Raw genomic sequence first — 27080 nt, forward strand, 5'->3', positions numbered from 1 at the left:
AGTACACCAATAAGGGCACAACACACAGTACACCAACGAAGAACAGCACATAGTACACAGTACACCAGTAAAGGGCACAGCACACAGTACACCATTTGAGAACAGCACACAGTACACCAGTAGAGAACAGCACACAGTACACCAATAAAGGGCACAGCACACAGTACACCAGCAGAGAACAGCACACAATACACCATTAGAGAAGAGCACACAGTACACCAGCAGAGAACAGCACACAATACACCAGTAGAGAACAGCACATAGTACACCAGTAAAGGGCACAGCACACAGTACACCATTTGAGAACAGTACACTGTACACCAGTAAAGGGCACAGCACACAGTACACCAGTAGAGAACAGCACACAGTACACCAGCAGAGAACAGCACACAGTACACCAGCAGAGAACAGCACACAGTACACCAGTATAGAACAGCACACAGTAGAGAACAGCACACAGTACACCATTTGAGAACAGTACACTGTACACCAGTAAAGGGCACAGCACACAGTACACCAGTAGAGAACAGCACACAGTACACCAGCAGAGAACAGCACACAGTACACCAGCAGAGAACAGCACACAGTACACCAGTATAGAACAGCACACAGTACACCAGTAAAGGGCACAGCACACAGTACACCATTTGAGAACAGTACACTGTACACCAGTAAAGGGCACAGCACACAGTACACCAGTAGAGAACAGCACACAATACACCAGTAGAGAACAGCACACAGTACACCAGTATAGAACAGCACACAGTACCCCATTTGAGAACAGCACACAGTACCCCATTTGAGAACAGCACACAGTACACCAGAACAGTGGATCACTCAGTACACCAGAAAAGTGGAGCACTCAGTGCACTAGAACAGTGGAGCCCTCAGTACACCAGAACAGTGGAGCACTCAGTACACCAGAAAAGTGGATCACAATACTGTACACCAGAACAGTGGTGTACAGTACACTAGAACAGCGGAGCACAATACTGTATACTAGAACAGTGGAGCACAAAGTACACCAGAACAGTGGAGCACAATGTACATCAGAACAGTGAAACACACAGTACAACAGAACAGTGGCGAATAGTACTGTACACCAGAGCAGTGGAACACACAGTATACCAGAACAGTGAAGCATAGTACTGTACACCAGAACAGTGGAGAACAGTACATCAGGACAGTGAAACACACAGTACAACAGAACAGTGGCGAATAGTACTGTACACCAGAACAGTGAAGCATAGTACTGTACACCAGAACAGTGGAGAACAGTACATCAGGACAGTGAAACACACAGTACAACAGAACAGTGGCGAATAGTACTGTACACCAGAACAGTGGAACACACAGTATACCAGAACAGTGAAGCATAGTACTGTACACCAGAACAGTGAAGCATAGTACTGTACACCAGAACAGTGAAGAACAGTACATGAGGACAGTGGAGCATACTATACACCAGAACAGTGGAGCACACAGTTAAGCGATTTTGAGGAACACATGGTCCATCGGAAGAATGGAGCACTTAGTACACCAGTATATATGGGCACACTACACCGGAATAGAGGAACGCAAATCTTTCTTACTACAAATAGTACGGCATAGTCAAACACACTGCACCAGGTGACTGAAGCTTATTGCGCTAGTACAGAGGAACTTAATGTACCATTACATTAGAGAACATTACATCAGTAAAGGAACTAATAGTACAACAGAACAAGACATATTGTACAGCAGCACAGTTAAGCACATCACACACCACTTCAGTGGAACAAATATTACACGAGTATAGAGGAACACAATGCAGAAATACAGTTAAGCACACAGAACACCATTGAACTGAAAAATATATTACATCAGTACAGGAGAGCATATAGTCCGCCGGTACAGAACAACATGTAGATGAAAACATAGAAGACAGCAATGCAGTACAGAACACATAGTACACGGGTATAGGGGAACTTCTTAAAAGTAACTTATAGGTAGTTTATGCATGTTTTTCGTCGGGTCATGGCTACTTATCGTGTTCTAAAACACTGTTTCTCTCTGACATATACTGTACTGTAATACACTACGCCATGTATAAAGAATTGCGACTCTATTTTGATGTTGTCTTTCGGTTTTTTGCCATAAAGACCTTCTGGTGTGACCATAAGTTTATCGAAACGTGAATGAATAAACCTGATACCAGGGGCTGATCCAGGAATATCAAAAGAGGGGGAGGGGTCCAAGAAGTTGAGGGTGGGGGAACATGGCGAGCGCATTTTGAAGTCATGCGCATTTGATATTAGGGGATATTCTGAAGTCAATAGTAAATACTTTTTACTATACAAAAACGCCCGAGTACAATACTGCATTAAAGAAAAAGTACTGTAATTTTCTGGTGAAAAGGGGGGTCCGGACCCCCCCCCCCCTGGATCTACCCTTGGACCGACAGTATACTGGATGGGGACAGCACTGAAAATTCAACTGAGAAACTGTGGCCAGCACTGCGCCATATACGCCTTTAACTTCAACCGTAAAGTTGCCGGCCACCGCACGTCTTGCCGAAGTGTAAAAACAAAACAAAAATGTACAGGGTATATGTTTCCCTATTATGTTTTTCTTCCTTCTTTGCCTGACAAGTGGGTAGAAATTCATTAGCTTGTATGTTTATTTCATTAAGGATTACTGGAAACCCTAGGTATTGTATTTAAGGTGTTATATGTTGTAACGGTATCGTTGGGTTAATAAAAATAGATTAAATTATTTTTATTATTATTGAAATATATCTATCCCAAAACCACACATGGAACATTATTTACATGGCAGTTACACTTGTAATATGAAAAATAGCAAGATACAGTAAGCTTCAGTAACAAATAAACCTTATAAAAAAAAAAAAAATATATATATATATATATATATATATATATATATATATATATATATATATATATATATATGTATATATATATATATATATATATATATATATATATATATATATATATATATATATATATATATAATATATATAATATATATATATATATATATATATATATATATATATATATATATATATATATATATATATATATATATATATATAATAATACTAATATACTTGCATGATACGGGTTGTAAATAATGAAGAACGTCAGTACAGTACATGATAAACTATTGTCAAAGAAGAACAACGAACGTGACATTAAAAAAAACGATATTTTTTGAAAGGCGATCCCAACCAAACCTAATTTAACAACGATCTTTGGGTAGTTGTGGATAAATTAGGGTAGGTATGGATGATTTAACAACCTGTCACCCGTTAAGCATTTTATGATGTTGGCAATTTTATACGTAAATTCCATGTCGTTTGTTTACAATAACTTGGAGTGACACAGATATACTGTAGTGGATTCTGGTGGTCAATAATTTATTGAATATAAGGTACTACTTCTGTACAGTTATTGATAATGTGTTTACACGACAAGCTATTCAATTTTTTTTTACATGTGTAATGTTTATTTAAGTTTTGGGAGGTTTGTGGTGGTATTTTTTATTGGTAATTTTTATTTAATGATGTTTAGGTCTTTAAGATTAGTTAATTATTCACTGGATATTTGTCCGGTTATCGGTTAGGTAGTTTTTTTTTAATAACAGACCAGGAGTTGATAGAATTGGACGAAATTTTTTGGAAACATTAATTACAATCTATTAAATAGATAAATGGAAACGAGAATCCATTCAATATCGTTAGGTATGTTTTAAAGGTAATCCTGGAGCATATAGGTAACACCAGAATGTGCTCGATTTCGTTAATTTTTCCACAGATGTTCTTTGATAGTAAGTAAGGTATTACAGTATTGCATTTTCACACCCCACTTTCCTACCACTAATCTATTATCATATTCGAATAAGACTTCTAATTATAAGATAATTTTCATCTATTACTTTACCGTCGCAAATGTACTATAATGGAGATAGCTTATCCAAAATTTTCCCTATTTTCTTCCATTAATCTTCCTCCATTATCACCTACCTCACCTCCAACACTGCGTGTCTCCTTCATAAATCATCACACGCATGCGTTCCCGTACACGTCACACGGCCAATCAATAGCGTTTTTTTTTTTTTTTTGCAACCTATTAAAATTATTTTTTGTTTAATTCGCGGTATTTTTGGCCCAATCAAATCCGATATTTATTTTGGGTCTCATATTTCCAAATTCATATTCATTTCCAACCATTGAAGTCTGTGATGGGTGTCATTTAAATTATATGGAGCTGATTGCGAGTTTTTGGGAAAAAACGATTCATGATTCTTCTGGTGTTGTATCACTTCTTGGAAGAAGCTGCCCGCCTATACCCCCTGTTAAGCGAGAATCAGCGTCAGCAACCTATAAGAATCTCAGAATCCAAAGATGAACAAGAACCAGGCCAATAAAGTAAGAAATAGGTGATTCCATCATATGGTGAGAGTCAGTTAGGTTAGGTTAGGTTTGGTTTATGTTTTTCTAGTGTTTTTTGGTGTTTTTTGTATTCGCTTAGCTATTAGTTTTTTCGTAAAACGTCCCACGAAAAAAATTGAAAAAAAAAACTGGCCAATTTCTGACGGAAATGAAGGTCTTAATAGGTCTAAACACACAAATACACCAAAAAAATATATTTTTGACTATCTAACAGAGTGGGGTGCGCTTATGCAAAATTACCCTAAGTACAGTAATACAAATGATTCAACAATACACTGAACCTAATAGAACCTGACCTAGCTGATACCCGGAAAATTCCGGGGATGGGGGATATTTTTCTGGGTGCATGAGATGATGTAATGGGCAATTTCTGGAACTTCCGAGAACATTTTCCGTGAACCGAAAAATTCTGGAAAATTCCGGGGAGGAGGGATATTTTTTACGGCTCTGAGAGAGTCCTCTCGTTACCCGGCAATCTCTCATTCCCGGAAGTGCTCTGTACCAATTGTTCCAGCTAACAGATATATCACTATAGCTTTTAAGCTAACGTTAGGTTAGAAAGTTTAGTTTGGTTCATTTAATGAATGATGAATTATACAGTAAAATAATATACGTTGTAGTATCTCCGTTAGTCGGAACTCTCCAATAGCCGAAATTGAAATTGGCTTGGAATTTTTCCAGGAAACTCTCCATTCCAGCTCTGTGAATGAGTTTTGGAGGTTGAAAATCGGGTGCATTTTTGAGAAGTTTCTGAAAAATCTCCAAAAAATTTATGGGTCGGGGAGCAAATTCCAAAGTTGAAAATCAGGTGCATTCTCTGGAAAATTCTGAGTAAACTTCCAGAAACTCTCCGATTTTTTTTCCAGGTCTGGGGGCAAATACCGAGGATGAAATAATGTGTATTGTAATTCTGGAAAATTCAGAGAAACTTTTCCCAGTACAGTACACTACCCTGAAAATTTTTCGGTCTGGTTATTACTTGGATGGGTGAATGCCTGGTGCTAAAAGCACCAGATGCTGCTGGCATAAGGACTCTACTGGAAATAAGCATTTCTTTAATATCATTTCACCACTTATAAGCTTGCTAGCCATTTGGGCGGTCTATCTGCCAATTTAGCTGGCAGGGTGGACATCCACTACCGGATGAAGGGTCTTTTCAACATAAGAAGATTCCAGGCAGGAACAAAGGTGTCAGCAGCTTTCATTACTGAACTTCAGTATGCAGAAGACCTCACCCTTGTTGCTCACACTGAACACGACCTACAGGAGATCCTGAACACCTACGCAGATGTTTATGCACACTTCGGTCTTGAGGTGAATGTACTTAAGACTCAGATTCTCTTTCAGCCTGCCCCTGGTTCAGACACACCTCCACCATCCACCCGGCTTAATGGTACCACTCTCTCTTATGTTACCTACTTTTGGTATCTCGGCTCCCACCTGTCCATCACCGTGGACATTGATGAAGAGATTCAACATCGGATCAGATGTACATTACAAGCCTTTGGCAGACTTCATGCCTGTGTCTTCAGCTGTAGGGAGCTGAAATTATCTACAAAGTTGCACTTATATCAAGCAGTGGTCCTCCCCACCCTGCTATATGGCAGTGAGACATGGGTCACATACAGAAGGCACCTCAAGGCACATGAAAACTTTCACCAACGTAGTCTATGTTCCATCCTCGGAGTTTGCTGGGAAGACAAGAGAACAAATGCCAGTATTCTTGCTGACACCAACTGTAAGAGCATCGGGGCTACCATTGTCCATGAACAACTGCGCTGGACTGACCATGTTACCCGCATGGATGACAGTAGACTACCAAAGCAGCTACTTTACAGTCACCTAACTGAAAAGGTACAGTATAAGGATAGTCTTAAGACAAATCTGAAAAAGGGCCAAATCGACCTCCTCACCTGGGAGACAATTACTCCACACTGTAACGCTTGGAGGAGCATCACACGAGAAGGTGTCAATACTTTAGAGTTATCCCGACTGCATACCAAGGCAGACAAGCGCCAACACCGGAAAGACACTGCTGCCGCCCCTCCCGCACTAGATGTTACCCCCCCACATGTGCAACATCTGTGGATGACCCTGCCGGTCCCATATTGGCCTCTTTAGTCACCTCAAAACTCACCAACCTAGGTGACATCCTTAATAACTCAATATCATTGTATCATAGCTGGATGATCATCATACTCGATTCCGAGTGACAGCAAAGTAGTAGTAGTAGTACAGGAGGAAACTGGGAACCGGGAAACCTGTGATGTTTAGTAGGGTCACACTTCTGACGTGTGTCCAGGCCGAGGCTCGAACCCTTGACATTGGTGAGAATTACGCACGTTACCGCTGTACCACCAACATCCCCATGGCTTTGTCAGCTGTCCTTGGTCAAATTGACTAAATATCAATTTTTATGTTATTATTATTATTATTATTATTATTATTATTATTATTATTATTATTATTATTATTATTATTATTATAAGTTAAAAAAAAAATCCAGGTTTCATTATTTTCTCTAATGTTTGTTTATTTCAAACTATTTAATGGAACTTTGACATTTGCAGGTGAGAGAACCCCAGGGGGCTCAGATCATCACTGCAAATGGCCAGACATACTCAGTGATGCCCCAGGCCCAAATGCAAACAGTAACCATTGATGGACAAGAGGCAATCTATATACCAGCACCTATGCAGCATGCACCTGCCACACAACAGATACAGATAGCAGGAAATCAAGCCATATTTACTCCAACAGGACAAATCATAAGAGCTCAAAATATCATCCAGAATGTGCAAAGCGTTGGTCAAGTAGGAACGGTAAGATATATTTTATCTTACTGTAGTTTCTGAATTATTTTGAATAATTACTGGTATAATGGTCATTATTAAGTTATGCATACTTTCATGTGGAAGAAAAGAAATTTAGTAAAATAACTGTTGAAGTGCCATTTTTTTTTTTTTTTTTTTAGGGGATTAGCCCACCCGGGCACAGGTCACTGACCCACATCGGGACCTAGGGGGCAAAAATTTAATAATAGTAATTCATAGTAAATAAAATTTATAATAAAAAGTAAAATAAAATAATAATAATAATAACACTGTAATAATGATAATAAAGAAAAGAAAAATACTAATCAATAGTGAGAAATGCTACATGTATAGTATGTTTTGTTGCCAATAGTAAGAGAAACAATTGAGATCCTGCAATTGTGTGTAAATGAGGCAGAAAGACAGATCAACAACCTGGGACTTGGTCACAATATTCGTGATGCCATATGGCAGCAGGGTCTACCATTAGACAACACATTATGCTTCCAATATCTTCCCAGGCGGTAGTACCTCCCTGTTTGATAGCTGCCTGCTACCTACTACCTTCATTAGCAAATCATTTCCATATCTATACAATATTTATATTGAAATTGTTTGTGTAATACAGTCTACTTCTCTTTCTCATTTTATTTATCATCCTTTGGTACTGTATTGGTAAAACTTGATATAGACAGGATAAATTGTATACCTGTACTGTTATTTTTAATGTGATTTTTTGAATAATCACAAATAATTCCTAACATGATTCTGTGGACATATTGTATTTCCTTTGGCTACATCTTCCTTTATGGTAGAAACTATATTGTTTAAATGTAGTTAGTAGTACTGTACAGTATCAATTAGATTGTTTGCCAACTTTTGAATTCTCAGCCCAGTTTTAGACATTTAGGCAATACAGTACTCTTTGGTAGAGTACAGTATTGTATATAGCACTGTATGCTTGACATTTTAAATGGTAAAAGTTATGTCCCAAAAATTGTATTATATCTTATATTGCAGCCAATAACTGTAGGTGGTGTGAGACCTGCAACAGCCACAGCAGGAGCGGGCCAGGCAACTCAAGCACAAGTAAATCAGATGGCCACACAAGTGATGCAGTCAGGGGTCGCTGGTGTACCCCAGGCCACCATCCCCATCCAGATTCCCATATCAACAGCTGGAGGCCAAACTGTTTTTCAGACTATTCCCTTCCCTGTACAGATTCCTGTTCTTCCAAATGTTGTGCAAGCTAATGGCCAGACACTGCAAGTTATGCCTCAGCTGACACAGGTAAGGTTACTTAATGTAAGTGAAAAGAAACTCCCCAAGTGATTATGTGGCTCACCTTAAATAATCATTATGTTTGAGTCCTTGATGATTCAAACTTACTCAGACTATTTACATTACTTCTAGTATTTTTGTTTTTTCTTTTTTCTTTTGTAAATTATAGTCAGAGCCTACCCAACATGAAATCAACTACAGTATACGATACATGGTTGAAAAAATGCGATAAAAATCTCGCACATGTTGAGAAATTCACTTACACGTTCATTGAACATGTCACAGCATGGGCAGCAGGACACCCAGGAAACATTCTCCCACCCAGTTACAGCTCAGTATTGTTAAGGAAAGGTAAATGTGTGCCTTCACTATATTTTTGGGGAAATTTGTGGTTTTACCCTTTTTTTCAAGTATGGGTACAATATTCCCTAATTTATGAAAGGGTTCCATTCCTGAAAAACCTTTTGTAAATTGAAGCACATTTTCATGTAGATCCTTTATAAAAGATGAGATTTGTTCTTATGAAAATATCCCCAGAGCAACTCAAAATGCAAACAAATACTACACACATGTTTTTAATGAAAAATTTGTGTACACAATTATTATAAGCCAATAATAAACATAGGTAATTAGTGAAATACATGCAGTACTGTACAGTAATAGTTTTATACCAGCTGCTTATATTTACGATAAACCGGACAAAATTGGAAATAAAGTGAACATTATGAAATGCTTATCCAACCTATATAATATATATATTTTTTTTTATGGGGAATAGCCCACCTGGGCACAGGTCATCGACCCACAACAGGGCTTGGGAGGCAAAATAATAAGAGTAAAAAAAAAAGATTAGAAAATAAAACATTATATTAATCTACACCACGAAGATGCCAGAAAACTATCTTTATAAAGTGAGACAGCTTGTATGAGTATAGAAACACAGAAGAAGGCAGAGCATTCCACAATTTGGCTGTGGGAGGAAAGAAGGATGTACAGTACTATAATGGGTTATTCTAGTGTGACTGACATCCACAGAGAAACGGTGGGCACCGCAGGCAAGACGACTGTTACGAGCCCACGGCCTTGCCGGCGGTACACAGGATGCCAAATCCACCGAACATTGCCTGTTAAAGTACCTGTAAAAGAGAGAGAGTGAAGCAACATTGTGGAGAAGAGAAAGGAAAGAAAGATTATCAACTAAAGGAGGAGAGTTAATAAGACAAAATGCCTTTGATTCCACCCTATCTAACAGTTGGACAGAAGAAGAGCCACACCAGATATGAGAGTACATGTACTCCAAGTTAGGACGAATGAATCCCTTATATATGTGAAGCAACTGCTCAGGAGTGAAGTAGCTATGACATCTCTACAGCATTCCCAGTTTTCGGGAGGCAGCTTTAGCAATGTTGAGGATATGTGGCTTCCATGACATATTAGAGAAAATGGCGAGGCCTAGCATATTTGTTTTAGAACTTGGCAGAATGATTGCGTCCTGAAATGTGATTGGTGGGACATCATCTAATTTGGAAAGTGTAATTGGTAAATACTGAGTTTTATTGCTATTGAATTTAACCAAGTTTCTACCTCCCTATTCAGAGATGCTGCACAGATCCACATTGATAGATGTAATGATATCAGCTCTAGAAACATCTAGTTTGAGAGTTAGAGGGAAGGGAAAAATGAGAAGAATGAAGAATAGAATTATCAATGTAAGAATGGATAAAATTAGTAGTGCTGTAGTGTAAAGTAAATCATTGTTAAAAAGAAGGAAGAGAGTAGGTGAAAGAACAGAATCCTGTGGGACACCACTATTGGTGAAGCACTATATTATTATATATTAACTCACACTGTATAATTGGAGATATGTTTTCTGAAAAAAAAAGTTTCCACACTTGACCCCTAATGTGGTACAGGCAGTGACCATTATACAATGGGGTTAGGGACCTGAAAATGTCATGGGGAAAAATAGGTTCCATTCCTGAGCCCCTGAAGAGCCTAAATAAGTTTTATATCCTGATGCTATAATGATACTTTCAAGAAAGTAACTTAAGTCTTTTTTTCTTTTTCTTTTTTAGGGTGTATGACCTTGTTGATTTTATAGTAAATGAAGATTATAAACAAGTGAAAGTATTTTTTAAATTAGGTGTTGCTGTTTTACTGTTAATGCTCAATAATGCTGCCTTTTTTATTGGTCTTTTAAGAATTTCCATATGTTGAGTAACAGAAAAAAATCCCTTTAACCCCTTGGGTATGAGGGGTCTCTCTGCTGAATGAAATGGTCTGGCATCTAGTAGTGAAAGGGTTAAAAAGTAGTGGCACTTCTGAGGAATAAAGAAACAAACCACTGTGCTGTTGTTATTATTGTTACTGTTATTAACTTCATTCTAAGGGTTATGTTTTGGAAACCTGGTATGAAGGTGAAGGGTAATCTCATTTTTAATTTATTCCATTTATAGGTCCTGGTCTCACATTGAGGATTCAACTCCTTAGACATTCTGGATATACAGAGTTGTTCAATCTCACTTAGGTTATTAAATGGTATTCGGGGTCAGTCAGACATTCTTCTTGTTGGCCCTTGTTCGTAGGGCAGACTATTTATCTTAAGTTTTGCATGGATATGTAAATACAGTAGGTTATTGGTATATTTATCTTGCTTTTTTATGCATTTAAGACTCATTATCTTTTCAGCAAGTACAAGCTCAGCCCCCGATTGCACAAATTCTGCTTCCAAATGGCCAAGTACAACAAGTGCAGATGCTATGGGGTAGTGCATCAGGCATGATGTCTCTTGGGTCAACTAATTTTGGATCTGCTGCCATGACCCAATTAGCCACATCTCAGCCTCTCACCACATCTACCTGGGCTACCAACACTATATCAACACCATCTGTTGCTATACCAACTGTCCACAGCAGCGCAACCACCAATGTTACGGCTGAGAGCAAGCAACAAGCAACACAGCAGGTTAGAAAGCTTTTTTATTTACCAGTACAAGATAATTATGGTGTAAGCAAACAAAAATTGGCAATTTGTGTTTGCTGACACCATAATTATCTTGTATTATATGGACCCATCCTTATATCTCAGTATCAGGACCCCACTCTTATATCTCAGTATAAGGATCCCATCCTTATACACTATCACATTATCAGGATCCCACTCTTTTATCAGTATCAGGACCCCATCCTTATATCACATTATCAGGACCCCTCTTTTATATCAGGATCCCATCCTCATATCTCAATATCAAGACACCACTCTTATATCAGTATCAGGACCCAATCCTTATATTTCAGTATCAGGACCCCACTGTTATATCAGTATCAGGACCCCATCCTTATATCTCGGTATCAGGACCCCATCCTTATATCTCAGTATCAGGACCCCACTCTTATATCTCAGTATAAGGATCCCATCCTTATACACTATCACATTATCAGGACGCCATTCTTATATCAGTATCAGGACCCCATCCTTATATCACATTATCAGGACCCCACTCTTATATCAGGATCCCATCCTCATATCTCAATATCAGGACCCCCACTCTTATATCAGTATCAGGACCCAATCCTTATATTTCAGTATCAGGACCCCACTGTTATATCAGTATCAGGACCCCATCCTTATATCTCGGTATCAGGACCCCACTCTTATATCAGGATCCCATCCTCATATCTCAATATCAGGACCCCACTCTTATATCAGTATCAGGACCCAATCCTTATATTTCAGTATCAGGACCCCACTGTTATATCAGTATCAGGACCCCACTGTTATATCAGTATCAGGACTCCATCCATATATCTCGGTACTGTACTGTATCAATACATGTATTTCTGTATTTCCCTCATTATTGTACCCATTTTGTAAACTTAATCCCTTACTTTTCTTTTCTTTATATTACCTTCTGTCTTTTATTTTTATTTTATTGTTTCTAGCCGTTGTGTTATAATACAGGGTGGCTCTACATCCATTTGAATTATCCATAGAATATGAATTACCCACAGGCAGGAGCTAAAAACTGGAAACCCAATAATGACCAGGGAAAAAGAAAGGGAAGGAAGAATAGGAATGAAAAATAACAAATATAGTGTTGAAACAGGAGAAAGTGTAAGTGCTTGTGTCAGGCAGAAAAATAAAGCTGGAGTGTGATTATAACCAAAGTAATGTAAGTCAGAGAGGAGACCATGAAGATAGAGATTTTAATTTTGTCTTCTACTTCTGTAAAAGGGTTCTGTTGGCACTTAAAGCTAGTCCTTTAATATGTTTTCATAAACCTTTACTTGAGATTTAGAATAACATGTACAGTATAACACAATAGCAGAACTATAAAAGTGGTGCTTACAGTCGGGAATCTTGTTCTCTCACAGGCATCATCTGGAGGAGCAACCACTATAACATCAACGAGCCCTTCACAGGTGGTAGGGCCTGGAGCAACCATAACAGCTTCAAATACCTCACAGCTTTTACCACAAGGCATTACTGTTTCCCCACAAGTAAGACATTGAAATGTGTTTCTTCTAAGCATACTTAGTGTACTAACATCAAATCTCTTCATGTGACATTTTGACTCATTGTCTTTGAATATTTGCATTAGGTAACCAAATTTTTGCTGAAGATTTTCAGAGAGCATGATGCATCCATACATAAATCCACCTCCCACACAGAATACTGAGCACATTCATGCTCTTCATTTTTATTTTTATTTTTTTATAGTTTTTTATTATATTTTGTTTATTTCTATGTCACATTAGAGTACTGAAATGATTTGTAATTTTTTTTTACATATTCATTACATGAATCAGTGGCAACATGCATAACCATCTCAAGGCACAGCTGTCTGGCAACTTGTGTTGTGTAGTGAAGATTATGCAGGTGTGTATGGGACCCACTTTCACTTTTAGTGGAGATGAAGTGGATCATACTTACAATATGCTTTTAGTGGAGATGAAGTGGATCATACTTACAATATGCTTTTAGTGGAGATGAAGTGGATCATACTTACAATATGCTTTTAGTGGAGATGAAGTGGATCATACTTACAATATGCTTTTAGTGGAGATGAAATGGATCATACTTACAATATGCTTTTAGTGGAGATGAAGTGGATCATACTTACAATATGCTTTTAGTACAGTATACAGTATTCAGTTCCAAATTTCTGCATTAACTCAGGAACAGAAGTTTATTGTTAACCAGTTTTCCTTCATGGTAGATACTTTCTGCTCTTTTGGGTCTTGCCTGAACTTACTTGCCTGGGTATTGTTCTCACAATATGTGTTGTTTATATGTAACAAGAGAACAGGCATGCACTTAGTAATAGCCTCACGTTGACTGAGTACAGTGCACTGTCTTTTGATGTGGACAGGACCAAATGTTCTATGCTGTGTCATGCCACAACAATAACAATGACCTGCAAGATATTTTTTCGAATTTTTAAATAATTTCTTGCAAGATTTATGTCCAGTACTTGGGGGTTTTACTGTATTTTCAAATACAGTAAACCCTTGTTATTCATGGGGGTTAGGTTTCAAGGAATGGCTCAAATCAGCAAAGCCGTAAATAACCACTTATACTACCATAGGATCAATGTTGGAAGAGTGTGATGCAGTAGTGGTTGGTGGAATTGAGCACAACATGAGAGATGTTGCATTGTGAGCAGTCGGTGAGCACAAACAAGGGAGAGGAGACGCTGTAGGCCCATATGGGTGAGCTGTAGTGCTCTCAAAGAGGCTCGTGAGCTAGCCACCGTCTATTTGCCGTGAACAGTCAAACCCGTGAATTGTAAACCCGCAAACAAGTAGGGTTTACTGTACCCTGTAATAGTCAACTTAAAGTGCCAACAAATTGTTTACTGATCTGCTAACATGTAACAAAATCATGATGCTTTAATAAAATTATAGTTCTGTACTTGACTTTGTCTAATACAGTTTAAGCTAACTCAAAATCTTTCACATACTGTACTGTATAGCTCTATGAATAGTCTCAGTCCAAGACAATAATTATTTTCACTCTATAACAAAGAGAAAATAACAAATCTAAGTAACTTCACAGTGGTTGAGAAAATATGGTGACTCCCCAATCTTCTTACTCCTCCTTCTCTTCTTACTCCACCTTCTCTTCTTACTCCACCTTCTCTTCTTACTCCACCTTCTCTTCTTCTTACTCCACCTTCTCTTCTTACTCCACCTTCTCTTCTTTTTACTCCACCTTCTCTTCTTTTTACTCCACCTTCTCTTCTTACTCCACCTTCTCTTCTTACTCCACCTTCTCTTCTTACTCCACCTTCTCTTCTTACTCCACCTTCTCTTCTTTTTACTCCACCTTCTCTTCTTACTCCTCCTTCTCTTCTTACTCCACCTTCTCTTCTTCTTACTCCACCTTCTCTTCTTACTCCACCTTCTCTTCTTACTCCACCTTCTCTTCTTCTTACTCCACCTTCTCTTCTTACTCCACCTTCTCTTCTTACTCCACCTTCTCTTTTTCTTATTGTTTCTTACTCTTTCTTGTTATTCCTATTTTTTTCTTATTCCTACTCTTTCTTCTTAATCCTACTTTCTTCTTATTCCTATTCTTTCTTCTTATTCCTTCTCATTCTTCTTATTCCTACTTTTTTCTTATTCCTACTTTCTTCATATTCCTACTCTTTCTTATTCCTACTTTCTTATTCCTACTCTTCTTATTCCTACTCTTTCTTCTTATTCCTGCTTTCTTCTTATTCTTACTCCTTCTTATTCCTACTCTTTCTTCTTATTCCTGCTTTCTTCTTATCCCTAATTTCTTCTTATTCCTACTCTTTCTTATTCCTACTCTCTTCTTATTCCTGCTTTCTTCTTATTCCTACTCTTTCTTCTTATTCCTACTTTCTTCTTATTCCTACCCTTTTTTCATATTCCTACTTTCTTATTATTCCTTCGCTTTCTTCTTATCCCCACTCTTTCTTCTTATCCCTACCCTTTCTTCATATTCCTACTTTCTTATTATTCCTACTCTTTCTTCTTATTCTTACTCTTTCTTATTCCTACTTTCTTCTTATTCCTACCCTTTCTTCATATTCCTACTTTCTTCTTATTCCTACTCCTTCTTATCCCTAGTTTCTTCTTATTCCTACTCTCTTCTTATTCCTGCTTTCTTCTTATCCCTACTTTTTTCTTATTCCTACTCCTTCTTATTCCTACTCTTTCTTATCCCTAGTTTCTTCTTATTCCTACTCTTTCTTCTTATTCCTGCTTTCAATTCAATTTCAATTTCAATTGTTTATTCCTTGATAGAGGAAGCGGGATCCTAGTGCTGTCACTAGGTACCCCTGTACAATACAATGACACCAGAAGCATCTGGCAAGTGTGACAAGTATATACAGTATGAATATTATAAAGGGGCTTACTAAAGCCTAAGGGGGTCGTGGAGTGGTGGTCCAGCAGGCGTCACGGAAGTATTGTGTGTGGGGACATCTTAGGAGGTAGTGGATAAGGGTGCTGCTGTTGGGTCTTCTGCATAATGCAGCAATCACGTCCCCTTTCCGCGACCCTTTCCCGTAGACGTACGAGAGGTCAGGAAGTTTACGGAGGACATCGTACCAGGTGGGCGGGGAGTCCAGGGGGATGGCTGCTTCCCGAACTTCTCTCTGTTTGCGGCGAATTTGGGTCCTAATCTGTAAAAGTGTTCGAGGAACAACGTAGTCAGGTGTGGCCTTGTTGCAGCCAGTCTTGGCAAGGCCATCTGCTGCCTCATTCCCCAAGATACCGACATGACTGGGTATCCATAGGAATGTCACAGGACGGCCTGCATCGTGAAGTGTGGATGTTAACCCTCGTATTCGGAAGATGAGGTCATTATTTTCCCCTGATCCAAATGCGATCCCGTCGAGAGCAGACCTGGAATCGCAGCAGACAAGCAAGGGCAGAAACCATCTGCTGCTTCCTCAGCGAGAAGGGCAGCAAGGAGGGCTATTAGTTCAGCCTGAGTGGAGGATGCCCCGTCAGAAACTCTGAGAGACAGTTTGATAGGCTCAGGGGCATCAGGACGGGAGATGTAGACACCAGCCCCGGCCCTACCTGTAGCGGGGTCAACAGAACCATCAGTGTAGAGGACGACCCTACCTGGGGACCAGTGGGCGATCCTGGAGAGGTGTTATTTGCAGAGAATAACAGGGTTCACCTGGGATTTCGGGAGTGGACCACCGAGGGCAATCACTTCAGGTTGAAAATCCAGCCAGGGAGAAGGAGACGAACCAACAGCAGGGCTGACAACAATATCAGGCAGGAGGTCGTGTTCCTGAAGGGCTCGGATGAGTGACCCTCGCCACTGTCTTCTAGATGGAGGCCGGTCTCGGACAGCAGGAGTCAAGTTGGTTTGGACATAGTTGCCCCGAGGATCCCGTAGAATGGAAACGGCAGTTTTTAGGTAAAACTCCTGGACACGATCCTGTAAGGGGGAAAGACCAAGTTCGGTATATAGAGAAGTAGAGCGTGTCCACTGAGGAGCCCCAAGGATGATACGAGCAGCTTTACTCTGGATAACTTCGAGATGGTTGACAGCAGTCCGACTAATGTTGACGAGGGCAGGGGCGGCGTAGTCGACACAGGAACGGACAAAGGACTTGTACATGGTGAGAAGTACAGGGATGGTGGCACCAAGGGAACCCCTGCACATGGTAGAGAGGGGAGCGAGACGCCGAAAGCATATGTCTCAAAGATAGCGGACTTCAAGGATCTGACAATGTGTGCGAGTTACATACACACCCAGGTATTTTGTCTCATTAACCCAGTCCAAGGGCGTTCCTGATAAGAGAAGGGGTGGAGGTACAACTCGACCGTGCCACATGGCTTTTGTTTTCACAGTTGAAAGAAGGAAACCAAGTGAATCACACTCTCTGGAGACCAAATCAAGGGCTTCCTGCATACTGAGGTAGTCAGGGGCTTGGAGGAGGACATCGTCGGCATATCCTGAGTGGACAATTTCTGTCGGCCACGGGAGAGATGCAATGGAGTGCATGAGAGTGTTAAACAAGGTGGGACTCAGGACTCCACCTTGAGGGGTGCCGAGGTTCATTTCTTCAACAGGAGACATAGAGCCTTCAATGCGAACCCAGGCCTGACGTCCAGTGAGGTAAGAGGCGATCCATTGTAGAAGTCTCCCTTTAACCCCTAACCGCGCAAGTTCAGCTAAAATGAGGGCAGGCTGAGCCGTATCAAAGGCTCCCTTGATATCAAGGAAGACGGAGATGCGGGCAGTCTTATTGCAATAAAAGGAAGCAATGGAGTGTGCTGTGCTGCGATGTTGAATAAAACCATTGAGGGAGTTGTGGAAGCTGCCTATGGTGTGAAGAAGCTTTCTTCTTATCCCTAGTTTCTTCTTATTCCTACTCTTTCTTCTTATTCCTGCTTTCTTCTTATCCCTACTTTCTTCTTATTCCTACTCTTCCTTATCCCTAGTTTCTTCTTATTCCTACTCTTTCTTCTTATTCCTACTCTTTCTTCTTATTCCTGCTTTCTTTTTATCCCTACTTTCTTCTTATTCCTATTCTTTCTTCTTGTTCCTTCTCATTCTTCTTATTCCTACTTTCTTATTCCTACTTTCTTCGTATTCCTACTCTCTTCTTATCCCTACTTTCTTCTTATTCCTACTCTTTCTTCTTATTCCTGCTCTTATTCCTACTCTTTCTTCTTATTCCTGCTTTCTTCTTATCCCTACTTTCTTCTTATTCCTACTCTTTCTTCTTATTCCTACTCTTTCTTCTTATTCCTACTCTTTCTTCTTATTCCTACTCTTTCTTCTTATCCCTAGTTTCTTCTTATTCCTACTCTTTCTTCTTATTCCTGCTTTCTTCTTATCCCTACTTTCTTCTTATTCCTACTCTTTCTTCTTATTCCTACTCTTTCTTCTTATTCCTGCTTTCTTTTTATCCCTACTTTCTTCTTATTCCTATTCTTTCTTCTTGTTCCTTCTCATTCTTCTTATTCCTACTTTCTTATTCCTACTTTCTTCGTATTCCTACTCTCTTCTTATCCCTACTTTCTTCTTATTCCTACTCTTTCTTCTTATTCCTGCTCTTATTCCTACTCTTTCTTCTTATTCCTGCTTTCTTCTTATCCCTACTTTCTTCTTATTCCTACTCTTTCTTCTTATTCCTACTCTTTCTTCTTATTCCTACTCTTTCTTCTTATCCCTAGTTTCTTCTTATTCCTACTCTTTCTTCTTATTCCTACTCTTTCTTCTTATTCCTGCTTTCTTCTTATCCCTACTTTCTTCTTATTCCTACTCTTTCTTCTTATTCCTGCTTTCTTTTTATCCCTACTTTCTTCTTATTCCTATTCTTTCTTCTTGTTCCTTCTCATTCTTCTTATTCCTACTTTCTTATTCCTACTTTCTTCTTATTCCTGCTTTCTTCTTATCCCTACTTTCTTCTTATTCCTACTCTTTCTTCTTATTCCTACTCTTTCTTCTTATTCCTACTCCTTCTTTTTATCCCTACTTTCTTCTTGTTCCTACTCTTTCTTATCCCTAGTTTCTTCTTATTCCTACTCTTTCTTCTTATTCCTAGTTTCTTCTTATTCCTACTCTTTCTTCTTATTCCTACTCTTTCTTCTTATTCCTACTTTCTTCTTATTCCTACTCTTTCTTCTTATTCCTACTTTCTTCTTAGTCCTACTCTTTCTTCATATTCCTACTCTTTCTTCTTATTCCTACTTTCTTCTTATTCCTACTTTCTTCTTAGTCCTACTCTTTCTTCATATTCCTACTCTTTCTTCTTATTCCTACTTTCTTCTTAGTCCTACTCTTTCTTCTTATTCCTACTCTTTCTTCTTATTCCTACTTTCTTCTTATTCCTACTCTTTCTTCTTATTCCTACTCTTTCTTCTTATTCCTACTTTCTTCTTAGTCCTACTCTTTCTTCATATTCCTACTCTTTCTTCATATTCCTACTCTTTCTTCTTATTCCTACTTCTTCTTATTCCTACTCTTTCTTCTTATTCCTACTCTTTCTTCTTATTCCTACTCTTTCTTCTTATTCCTACTTTCTTCTTATTCCTACTCTTTCTTCTTATTCCTACTTTCTTCTTAGTCCTACTCTTTCTTCATATTCCTACTCTTTCTTCATATTCCTACTCTTTCTTCTTATTCCTACTTTCTTCTTATTCCTACTCTTTCTTCTTATTCCTACTCTTTCTTCTTATTCCTACTCTTTCTTCTTATTCCTACTTTCTTCTTATTCCTACTCTTTCTTCATATTCCTACTTTTTTATTATTCCTACTATTTCTTATTCCTACTTTCTTCTTATTCCTACTCTCTTCTTATTCCTACTCTCTTCTTATTCCTACTCTTTCTTCTTATCCCTACTTTCTTCTCATTCCTACTCTTATCCCTAGTTCTTCTTATTCCTACTCTTTCTTCATATTCCTACTTTCTTCTTATTCTTACTCTTCTTATTCTTACTCTTTTCTTATTCCTACTCTTTCTTCTTATTCCTACTTTCTTCTTATTCCTACTCTTTCTTCTTATCCCTACTTTCTTCTTTTCCCTAGTTTCTTCATATTCCTACTTTCTTCTTATCCCTACTTTCTTCTTATTCTTACTCTTTCTTCTTATTCCTACTCTCTTCTTATCCCTACTTTCTTCTTATTCCTACTCTTTCTTCTTATCCCTAGTTTCTTCTTATTCCTACTCTTTCTTCTTATCCCTACTTTCTTCTTTTCCCTAGTTTCTTCATATTCCTACTTTCTTCTTATCCCTACTTTCTTCTTATTCTTACTCTTTCTTCTTATTCCTACTCTCTTCTTATCCCTACTTTCTTCTTATTCCTACTCTTTCTTCTTATCCCTACTTTCTTCTTATTCTTACTCTTTCTTCTTATTCCTACTCTCTTCTTATCCCTACTTTCTTCTTATTCTTACTCTTTCTTCTTATTCCTACTCTCTTCTTATCCCTACTTTCTTCTTATTCCTACTCTTTCTTCTTATCCCTACTCTCTTCTTATCCCTACTTTCTTCTTAATCCTACTCTCTTCTTATCCCTAGTTTCTTCTTATTCTTACTCTTTCTTCTTATTCCTACTCTCTTCTTATCCCTACTTTCTTCTTTTTCTTACTCCTTCTTCTTATTCTTACTCTTTCTTCTTATTCCTGCTTTCTTCTTATTCTTACTCTTTCTTCTTATCCCTACTTTCTTCTTATTCCTACTCTCTTCTTATCCCTACTTTCTTCTTATTCCTACTCTTTCTTCTTATCCCTACTCTCTTCTTATCCCTACTTTCTTCTTATTCCTACTCTTTCTTCTTATCCCTACTCTCTTCTTATCCCTACTTTCTTCTTAATCTTACTCTCTTCTTATCCCTAGTTTCTTCTTATTCTTACTCTTTCTTCTTATTCCTACTCTTTCTTCTTATTCCTGCTTTCTTCTTATTCTTACTCTTTCTTCTTATCCCTACTTTCTTCTTTTTCTTACTCCTTCTTATTCTTACTCTTTCTTCTTATTCCTGCTTTCTTCTTATTCTTACTCTTTCTTCTTATCCCTACTTTCTTCTTATTCCTACTCTCTTCTTATCCCTACTTTCTTCTTATCCCTACTTTCTTCTTATTCCTACTCTTTCTTCTTATCCCTACTTTCTTCTTATTCCTACTCTCTTCTTATCCCTACTTTCTTCTTATTCCTACTCTTTCTTCTTATTCCTACTCTTTCTTCTTATCCCTACTTTCTTCTTATTCCTACTCTCTTCTTATCCCTAGTTTCTTCATATTCCTACTCTTTCTTCTTATCCCTACTTTCTTCTTATCCCTACTTTCTTCTTATTCTTACTCTTTCTTCTTATTCCTACTCTCTTCTTATCCCTACTTTCTTCTTATTCCTACTCTTTCTTCTTATCCCTACTCTCTTCTTATCCCTACTTTCTTCTTAATCCTACTCTCTTCTTATCCTAGTTTCTTCTTATTCTTACTCTTTCTTCTTATTCCTACTCTCTTCTTATCCCTACTTTCTTCTTATTCCTACTCTTTCTTCTTATCCCTACTCTCTTCTTATCCCTACTTTCTTCTTAATCCTACTCTCTTCTTATCCCTAGTTTCTTCTTATTCTTACTCTTTCTTCTTATTCCTACTCTCTTCTTATCCCTACTTTCTTCTTATTCCTACTCTTTCTTCTTATCCCTACTCTCTTCTTATCCCTACTTTCTTCTTAATCCTACTCTCTTCTTATCCCTACTTTCTTCTTATTCTTACTCTTTCTTCTTATTCCTATCTCTCTTCTTATCCCTACTTTCTTCTTATTCTTACTCTTTTCTTCTTATTCTCTCTCTTCTTATCCCTACTTTCTTCTTATTCCTACTCCTTCTTATCCCCTACTCTCTTCTTATCCCTACTTTCTTCTTATCCCTACTCTCTTCTTATCCCTACTTTCTTCTTAATCCCTCTCTTCTTATCCCTAGTTTCTTCTTATCCCTACTTTCTTCTTATTCCTACTCTTCTTATTCCTACTCTTTTTTCTTATTCCTACTCTTTCTTTTTATGCCTGCTCTTTCTTCTTATTCCTACTCTTTTTTATTATTCCTACTCTTTCTTCTTATCCCTACTTTCTTCTTATTCCTACTCTTCTTATTCCTACTCTTTTTTCTTATTCCTACTCTTTCTTTTTATGCCTGCTCTTTCTTCTTATTCCTACTCTTTTTTATTATTCCTACTCTTTCTTCTTATCCCTACTTTCTTCTTATTCCTACTCTTCTTATTCCTACTCTTTTTTCTTATTCCTACTCTTTCTTTTTATGCCTGCTCTTTCTTCTTATTCCTACTCTTTTTTATTATTCCTACTCTTTCTTCTTATCCCTACTTTCTTCTTATTCCTACTCTTTCTTCTTATTCCTACTCTTTTCTTATTCCTACTCTTTCTTTTTATGCCTGCTCCTTCTTATTCCTACTCTTTTTTCTTATTCCTACTCTCTTCTTATTCCTACTCTTTCTTCTTATCACTACTCTTTCTTCTTATCCCTACTCTTCCTTCTTATTCCTACTCCTTCTTCTTATTCCTCTTTATTCTTACTTCTTTTCTAAATCCTTCTCTTACACCTCCTTACTTTTATTACTTCCAGTTCTTATGTGTGTTTAACAGAATAAGTTCATAAAAGAACATGTAGCTTGTTAGTGTACAGGACTTACTCATGCATAGCTGACTTCCACTGGTTGAGGACAGGTACAGTACTGCACTGGATGAGGTGTTGCTGTCATCCTCTTTTACTAGATATTTTTTCTTTCATGTATAATTTGTTTGTACAAAGTTTATAAAAAAGATCTGTTCTCTTTCTCTCTCAGCAAATAATGATTATAATAAATGTTAATTACATGTAGCATTAAGTTTATTAAATCCTAATTAAAAAGGTACATTCAAATAAATTACTTATTTGTATTGCTGAAAAAGACTTACTATTTCAACAAAATGTTTGAATTCACTAACCAAATTTGGATACTTTGGATATATAGGACCCTTTGGGCACCTGGTAATTGAACATGGGGAGAGGCCTGATGTTGTTGAATCAGAGGAGTTCAAGTGAGTGACATTACATAACTGTCTGGAACACATTCACTTTCATTAGTATCAGAACCATAATTTCCTATGTCAATATAATTTTGTGTTGGACCTCTCCTCTAATTGCTATCATCACCATCACTTGTTTCATGCACAACATGTTGATTATAGTGTGCAAAAAAGTGATACAGATTCATTATCAGAACTTGAGATATTTTCATCACAGCTTTCTTGATTAGGTACAATTTTAAAGTCTTAATATTTCCTAAGTAGTAATGACATTGTAATGTACAGTAGTACAATACTGGTATGTTCTGCACTATATTACTCAAAGATAAAATGACAGTGATAACATGGGTATCAATAATTGTAACTCCTACACTTGGGTTATGTAAATTTATATCTGAATTTGTGTATCTTATTTTCTTAAATATACATTACAAGATCTTTATAAACAATGCCACACACATAAAGTGTCTAGATTACTGCAAACTGACAGTTTGGGATGCCTCAGATGCATCATCTGTTGCTTTGATAAAATATTTTTTTTTAGATAGTATTATAAACTTTGGGATTTGGGTTCATATAGCGAATCACTGGGTAATAAACAGTCTAAACCATAATAAAAAGGGGCACTGTATATTGGAGTCTGAATAATAATATAAATAAACTTTCCTGTAATTCATATTGGCTTGTAATTTTGTCTCAGTTACCAGGAACAGTTGGTGGTGGTGGTGTAACAGTAGTGCCAGTGAGTCAGGCATCACAGTTACGGACGGCTGGACCAACAGCTATGGCTGCCCAACAGAACACTATTCAGTTCCCTCAAATACAAGTGGTGCAGCCTATGTTTCAACACATTCCTGGTATTGGCCAGGTGAGAACTTTTAGGACCAGATTCTTTATAACAAAATAAACTACAGTATTACCCGCTTTACATGGTTTCACTTGGTTTCACTTTCCGGTACCTTGCCAGAACCGGACTTTCACTTTCCGCGGTGCATCTACTTATATACGCGTGAAGTATAATTTATTTTTTATTTTTTTTTATTTAGCTCATAAAATTCATACAAATTACCCAGCCAGAATATAATTTACATTGCTGGAATTCTTACAATATGATAATCATTTTGAATAAAACATCATGGATTTTGCATTAGACATACAAATTTTAGATCTAATGTAATAAAATGGTTTACACAAAGCAAATATTTTATCTTTTGTGCAAAATATATGAAGTTTACATTCAAAATATTCCCTGACCTGCAAGGAATCCAGAAATGTCAATTATATTATCCTAACTTTAGTCTGAGGTATTACTTATTACTAAAAGTTAAAATCTAGTTTTTTCACCCAACATTTCTCTGGTAGGGAGGGAAGGTGGGGGGTGGGGGGAAGGGTTGGGACCGACCGACCCAGCTGGCGTGAATGTGAGGAGGGGGGAGGCAAGGTGGGGTGCTTTGATTGACAGATAGTGTCGTGAAGAATATATTTTTTTTTATTAACTGAAGATATTTGTTTTAGCTCATAAAATTCATACAAATTACTCGACCAGAATATAATTTACATTGCTGGAATTCTTACAATATGATGATCATTTTTAATATAAACATCATGGATTTTGCATTAGACATACAAATTTTAGATCTAATGTAATAATTTGGTTTACACAAAGCAATTATTTTATCTTTTGTGCAAAATATATGAAGTTTACATTCAAAATATTCCCTGACCTGCAAGAAATCCAGAAATGTCAATTATATTATCCTAACTTTAGTCTGAGGTATTATTTATTACTAAATGTTAAAATCTAGTGTTTTCACCCAATCGTTTCTCAGAGAGGTAGGAGCCAGTGAGCTGGGAAGAGTGGGGGGGGGGGGATTTGAGTCCATTATTTGAATGGACATTAACCTGGCAACTGTATTTCTCTTAAATATTAATTGTGAGCATACCATCATAAAATTTTGATGTTATTTTTACTACAACATAGGTATTGTGTCGGAAAAAGTGGAGTTTGGAGGTCGGGCCAGTCTCTATTGGAATTAATCCCATATGTTCTGTTGTTCACTTTCCGCGGTACCCTGTGGGTTCAATTGACCGGGGTAAATCAGGGTACTACTGTACAGTATATATTCAACTACTGTACTGTATATTGAAACTGAATATTATCGATTGATTGAAAAGACCCACTAACCTTTTAATGCTGCCCTGACTCTAAAGCTGTTTCCCCAGTGTTCTCCCCATATTTTCACTCTTTACTACACACACTTCATGACCATGAGTCTATATTTTGTTTCTCAGTCCCTTTACATTATTTCATCTGTATTCAAGAACAGATGGTTAATTTACAGGCAGTATTTGTTAACTTTGTTTTATTTTATGGCCTTCATATAATGCCCAGTTCTCTCTCTGAAAAAGTGAATTGACAATAGAAAAGGCATCCAGCTCTAAAACTTGATAGCAGCCAGTACACTAGAGCTGTCTCCCCTCAGGTTTCAGCACCATGTTGCACATGAAAGAGTGTCTGTGAAGCTGGTCTTGGTGGGTCACACCAAGGCCACTGGACACCATTTGTTATGGCATCAGGTTTGCTAGTTCACCAGTACCTGGATCTGCAATGGACATCTTGCTTGACAGAAAAGACACTACCATTTTTTACACTTCTGATTTTTGCAGAATTAAAGGGTTTTCATAGTGGTGTCCACAGGTTGCTCAGGGTTGTCACTGGGTGGATTCTTTTCTAATAGGGTCTTAGCTGTTTCTTTGTCTGCAGGAATGAACTCATGTTCGTTTGCAACCAACCACATTTCTCCTACCATGTTTCCATTTTTTATCTATCTCTTGAATGATTTATGTCCCAAGTTTGAACATTTTAAGGGAGTTGCCACTGGGTCCTCCTCAGTGTGGTTTTGGTGGGTTTTAGGGAAGTCTGGTGGAGTTAACAGCTCTAGCGAAAGAATTTATAGCTCTGATTACTGTTGAAGATAATTATTTGCCTTCCTTCACTGGCTTGGTAAGACAACATTGCCAAAGAATATATTTGGCACCAAGGATTGCCGAGTCTTCGTTCACTTTTGAGTAGGTCAGAAAATTTACCTGGTGTCTGTGGATGAAATGCCTTTAATATTTAAGGTGGAGTCCTGGTTCAGTACTGGTCGCTTTGATTGCTTTCAGGATTTTTCTGATGGTTTGAGGCTCATCACCATGGTAAGATTGGTGTTTTGGGGAGGGTGGTGAATAATTAATCATGCAAGGGGGCCTCCACAAACCAGGATAGTCATCATGTTTGCAAACGGTGCCCGTTTTTCTGTTGACTCTGCAGTCATTCCCACAGTTTGGGCAGGTGCCATGGCTCTATTGGGTGATTGAGTCCTGGCTGTCTGGGAAGGTTGTAGCCATTTTGTTGCCTTGATGGGGTACTGAGCAGGCTAGGCTACAGATAGATTGGGAGGTACATCTCTTTTGTATGGTAGGCAGGCTACCACACAAAACAGATGTACCTCCCAATCAATGTGTAGCCTACTCAGTACCCCAATGAGGCAAAAAAATAATATTATACTACTACAAAATGGGCTTGTTGTTATTTATAACGTGTTTGCATGCTTAGAGCCCTTAACCTTAGGGGCTCCCTAAGCACATGCTTACTGTGCCTAATGGGTAATCTGCCATTGCCCCTGGGTCAGTCTTACACCCTCCTACCTAACTTACATGGGATAATACACCATATCAGACCATTCAGAAAATGCAGAGGAGTGGCCTTGTAAATAAAAACAACAAATCCATTTTGTAGTAATATATATTTTTTTTATGACATTAGTAACCAAGATGGATGGCCCCCAAAGTCTTCATACAGCGAGTCTTAATCTGCCGCTGCTTGGGGGAGGTGGTTGGTGGTGGTGTGAAGGAAGCACAAGACATATATTAATGTACTGTATTTATTTTCACATTGGCTTTTAAATTTAAGAAAATATTTGAAGCGTGAAATTTGATATACACTATTCCAGTAGCACTAT

The 27080-nt window shown here is 37.9% G+C and overlaps 1 protein-coding gene across 3 annotated transcripts in view; it reads left to right on the top strand.

The window, feature by feature from the left end:
* The window catches only part of LOC121862284 (transcription factor Sp9-like), a 62085-nt gene that overhangs the window by 12545 nt on the left and 22460 nt on the right, over positions 1–27080 (top strand). For 2 of the 3 annotated variants that reach the window (XM_042360414.1, XM_042360413.1), the window contains exons 2-6: positions 7030–7281; positions 8293–8562; positions 11242–11517; positions 12927–13052; positions 23777–23944. In XM_042360414.1, coding sequence (XP_042216348.1) covers positions 7030–7281; positions 8293–8562; positions 11242–11517; positions 12927–13052; positions 23777–23944 — 1092 coding nt within the window. The remainder of the gene's footprint in view (positions 1–7029; positions 7282–8292; positions 8563–11241; positions 11518–12926; positions 13053–23776; positions 23945–27080) is intronic. The other variant, XM_042360415.1, reaches the window with a different exon arrangement.

Source organism: Homarus americanus, unplaced genomic scaffold, assembly GCF_018991925.1.
Source record: "Homarus americanus isolate GMGI-L3 unplaced genomic scaffold, GMGI_Hamer_2.0 scaffold31037, whole genome shotgun sequence".
Classification (NCBI taxonomy): Eukaryota; Metazoa; Arthropoda; class Malacostraca; order Decapoda; family Nephropidae; genus Homarus; species Homarus americanus.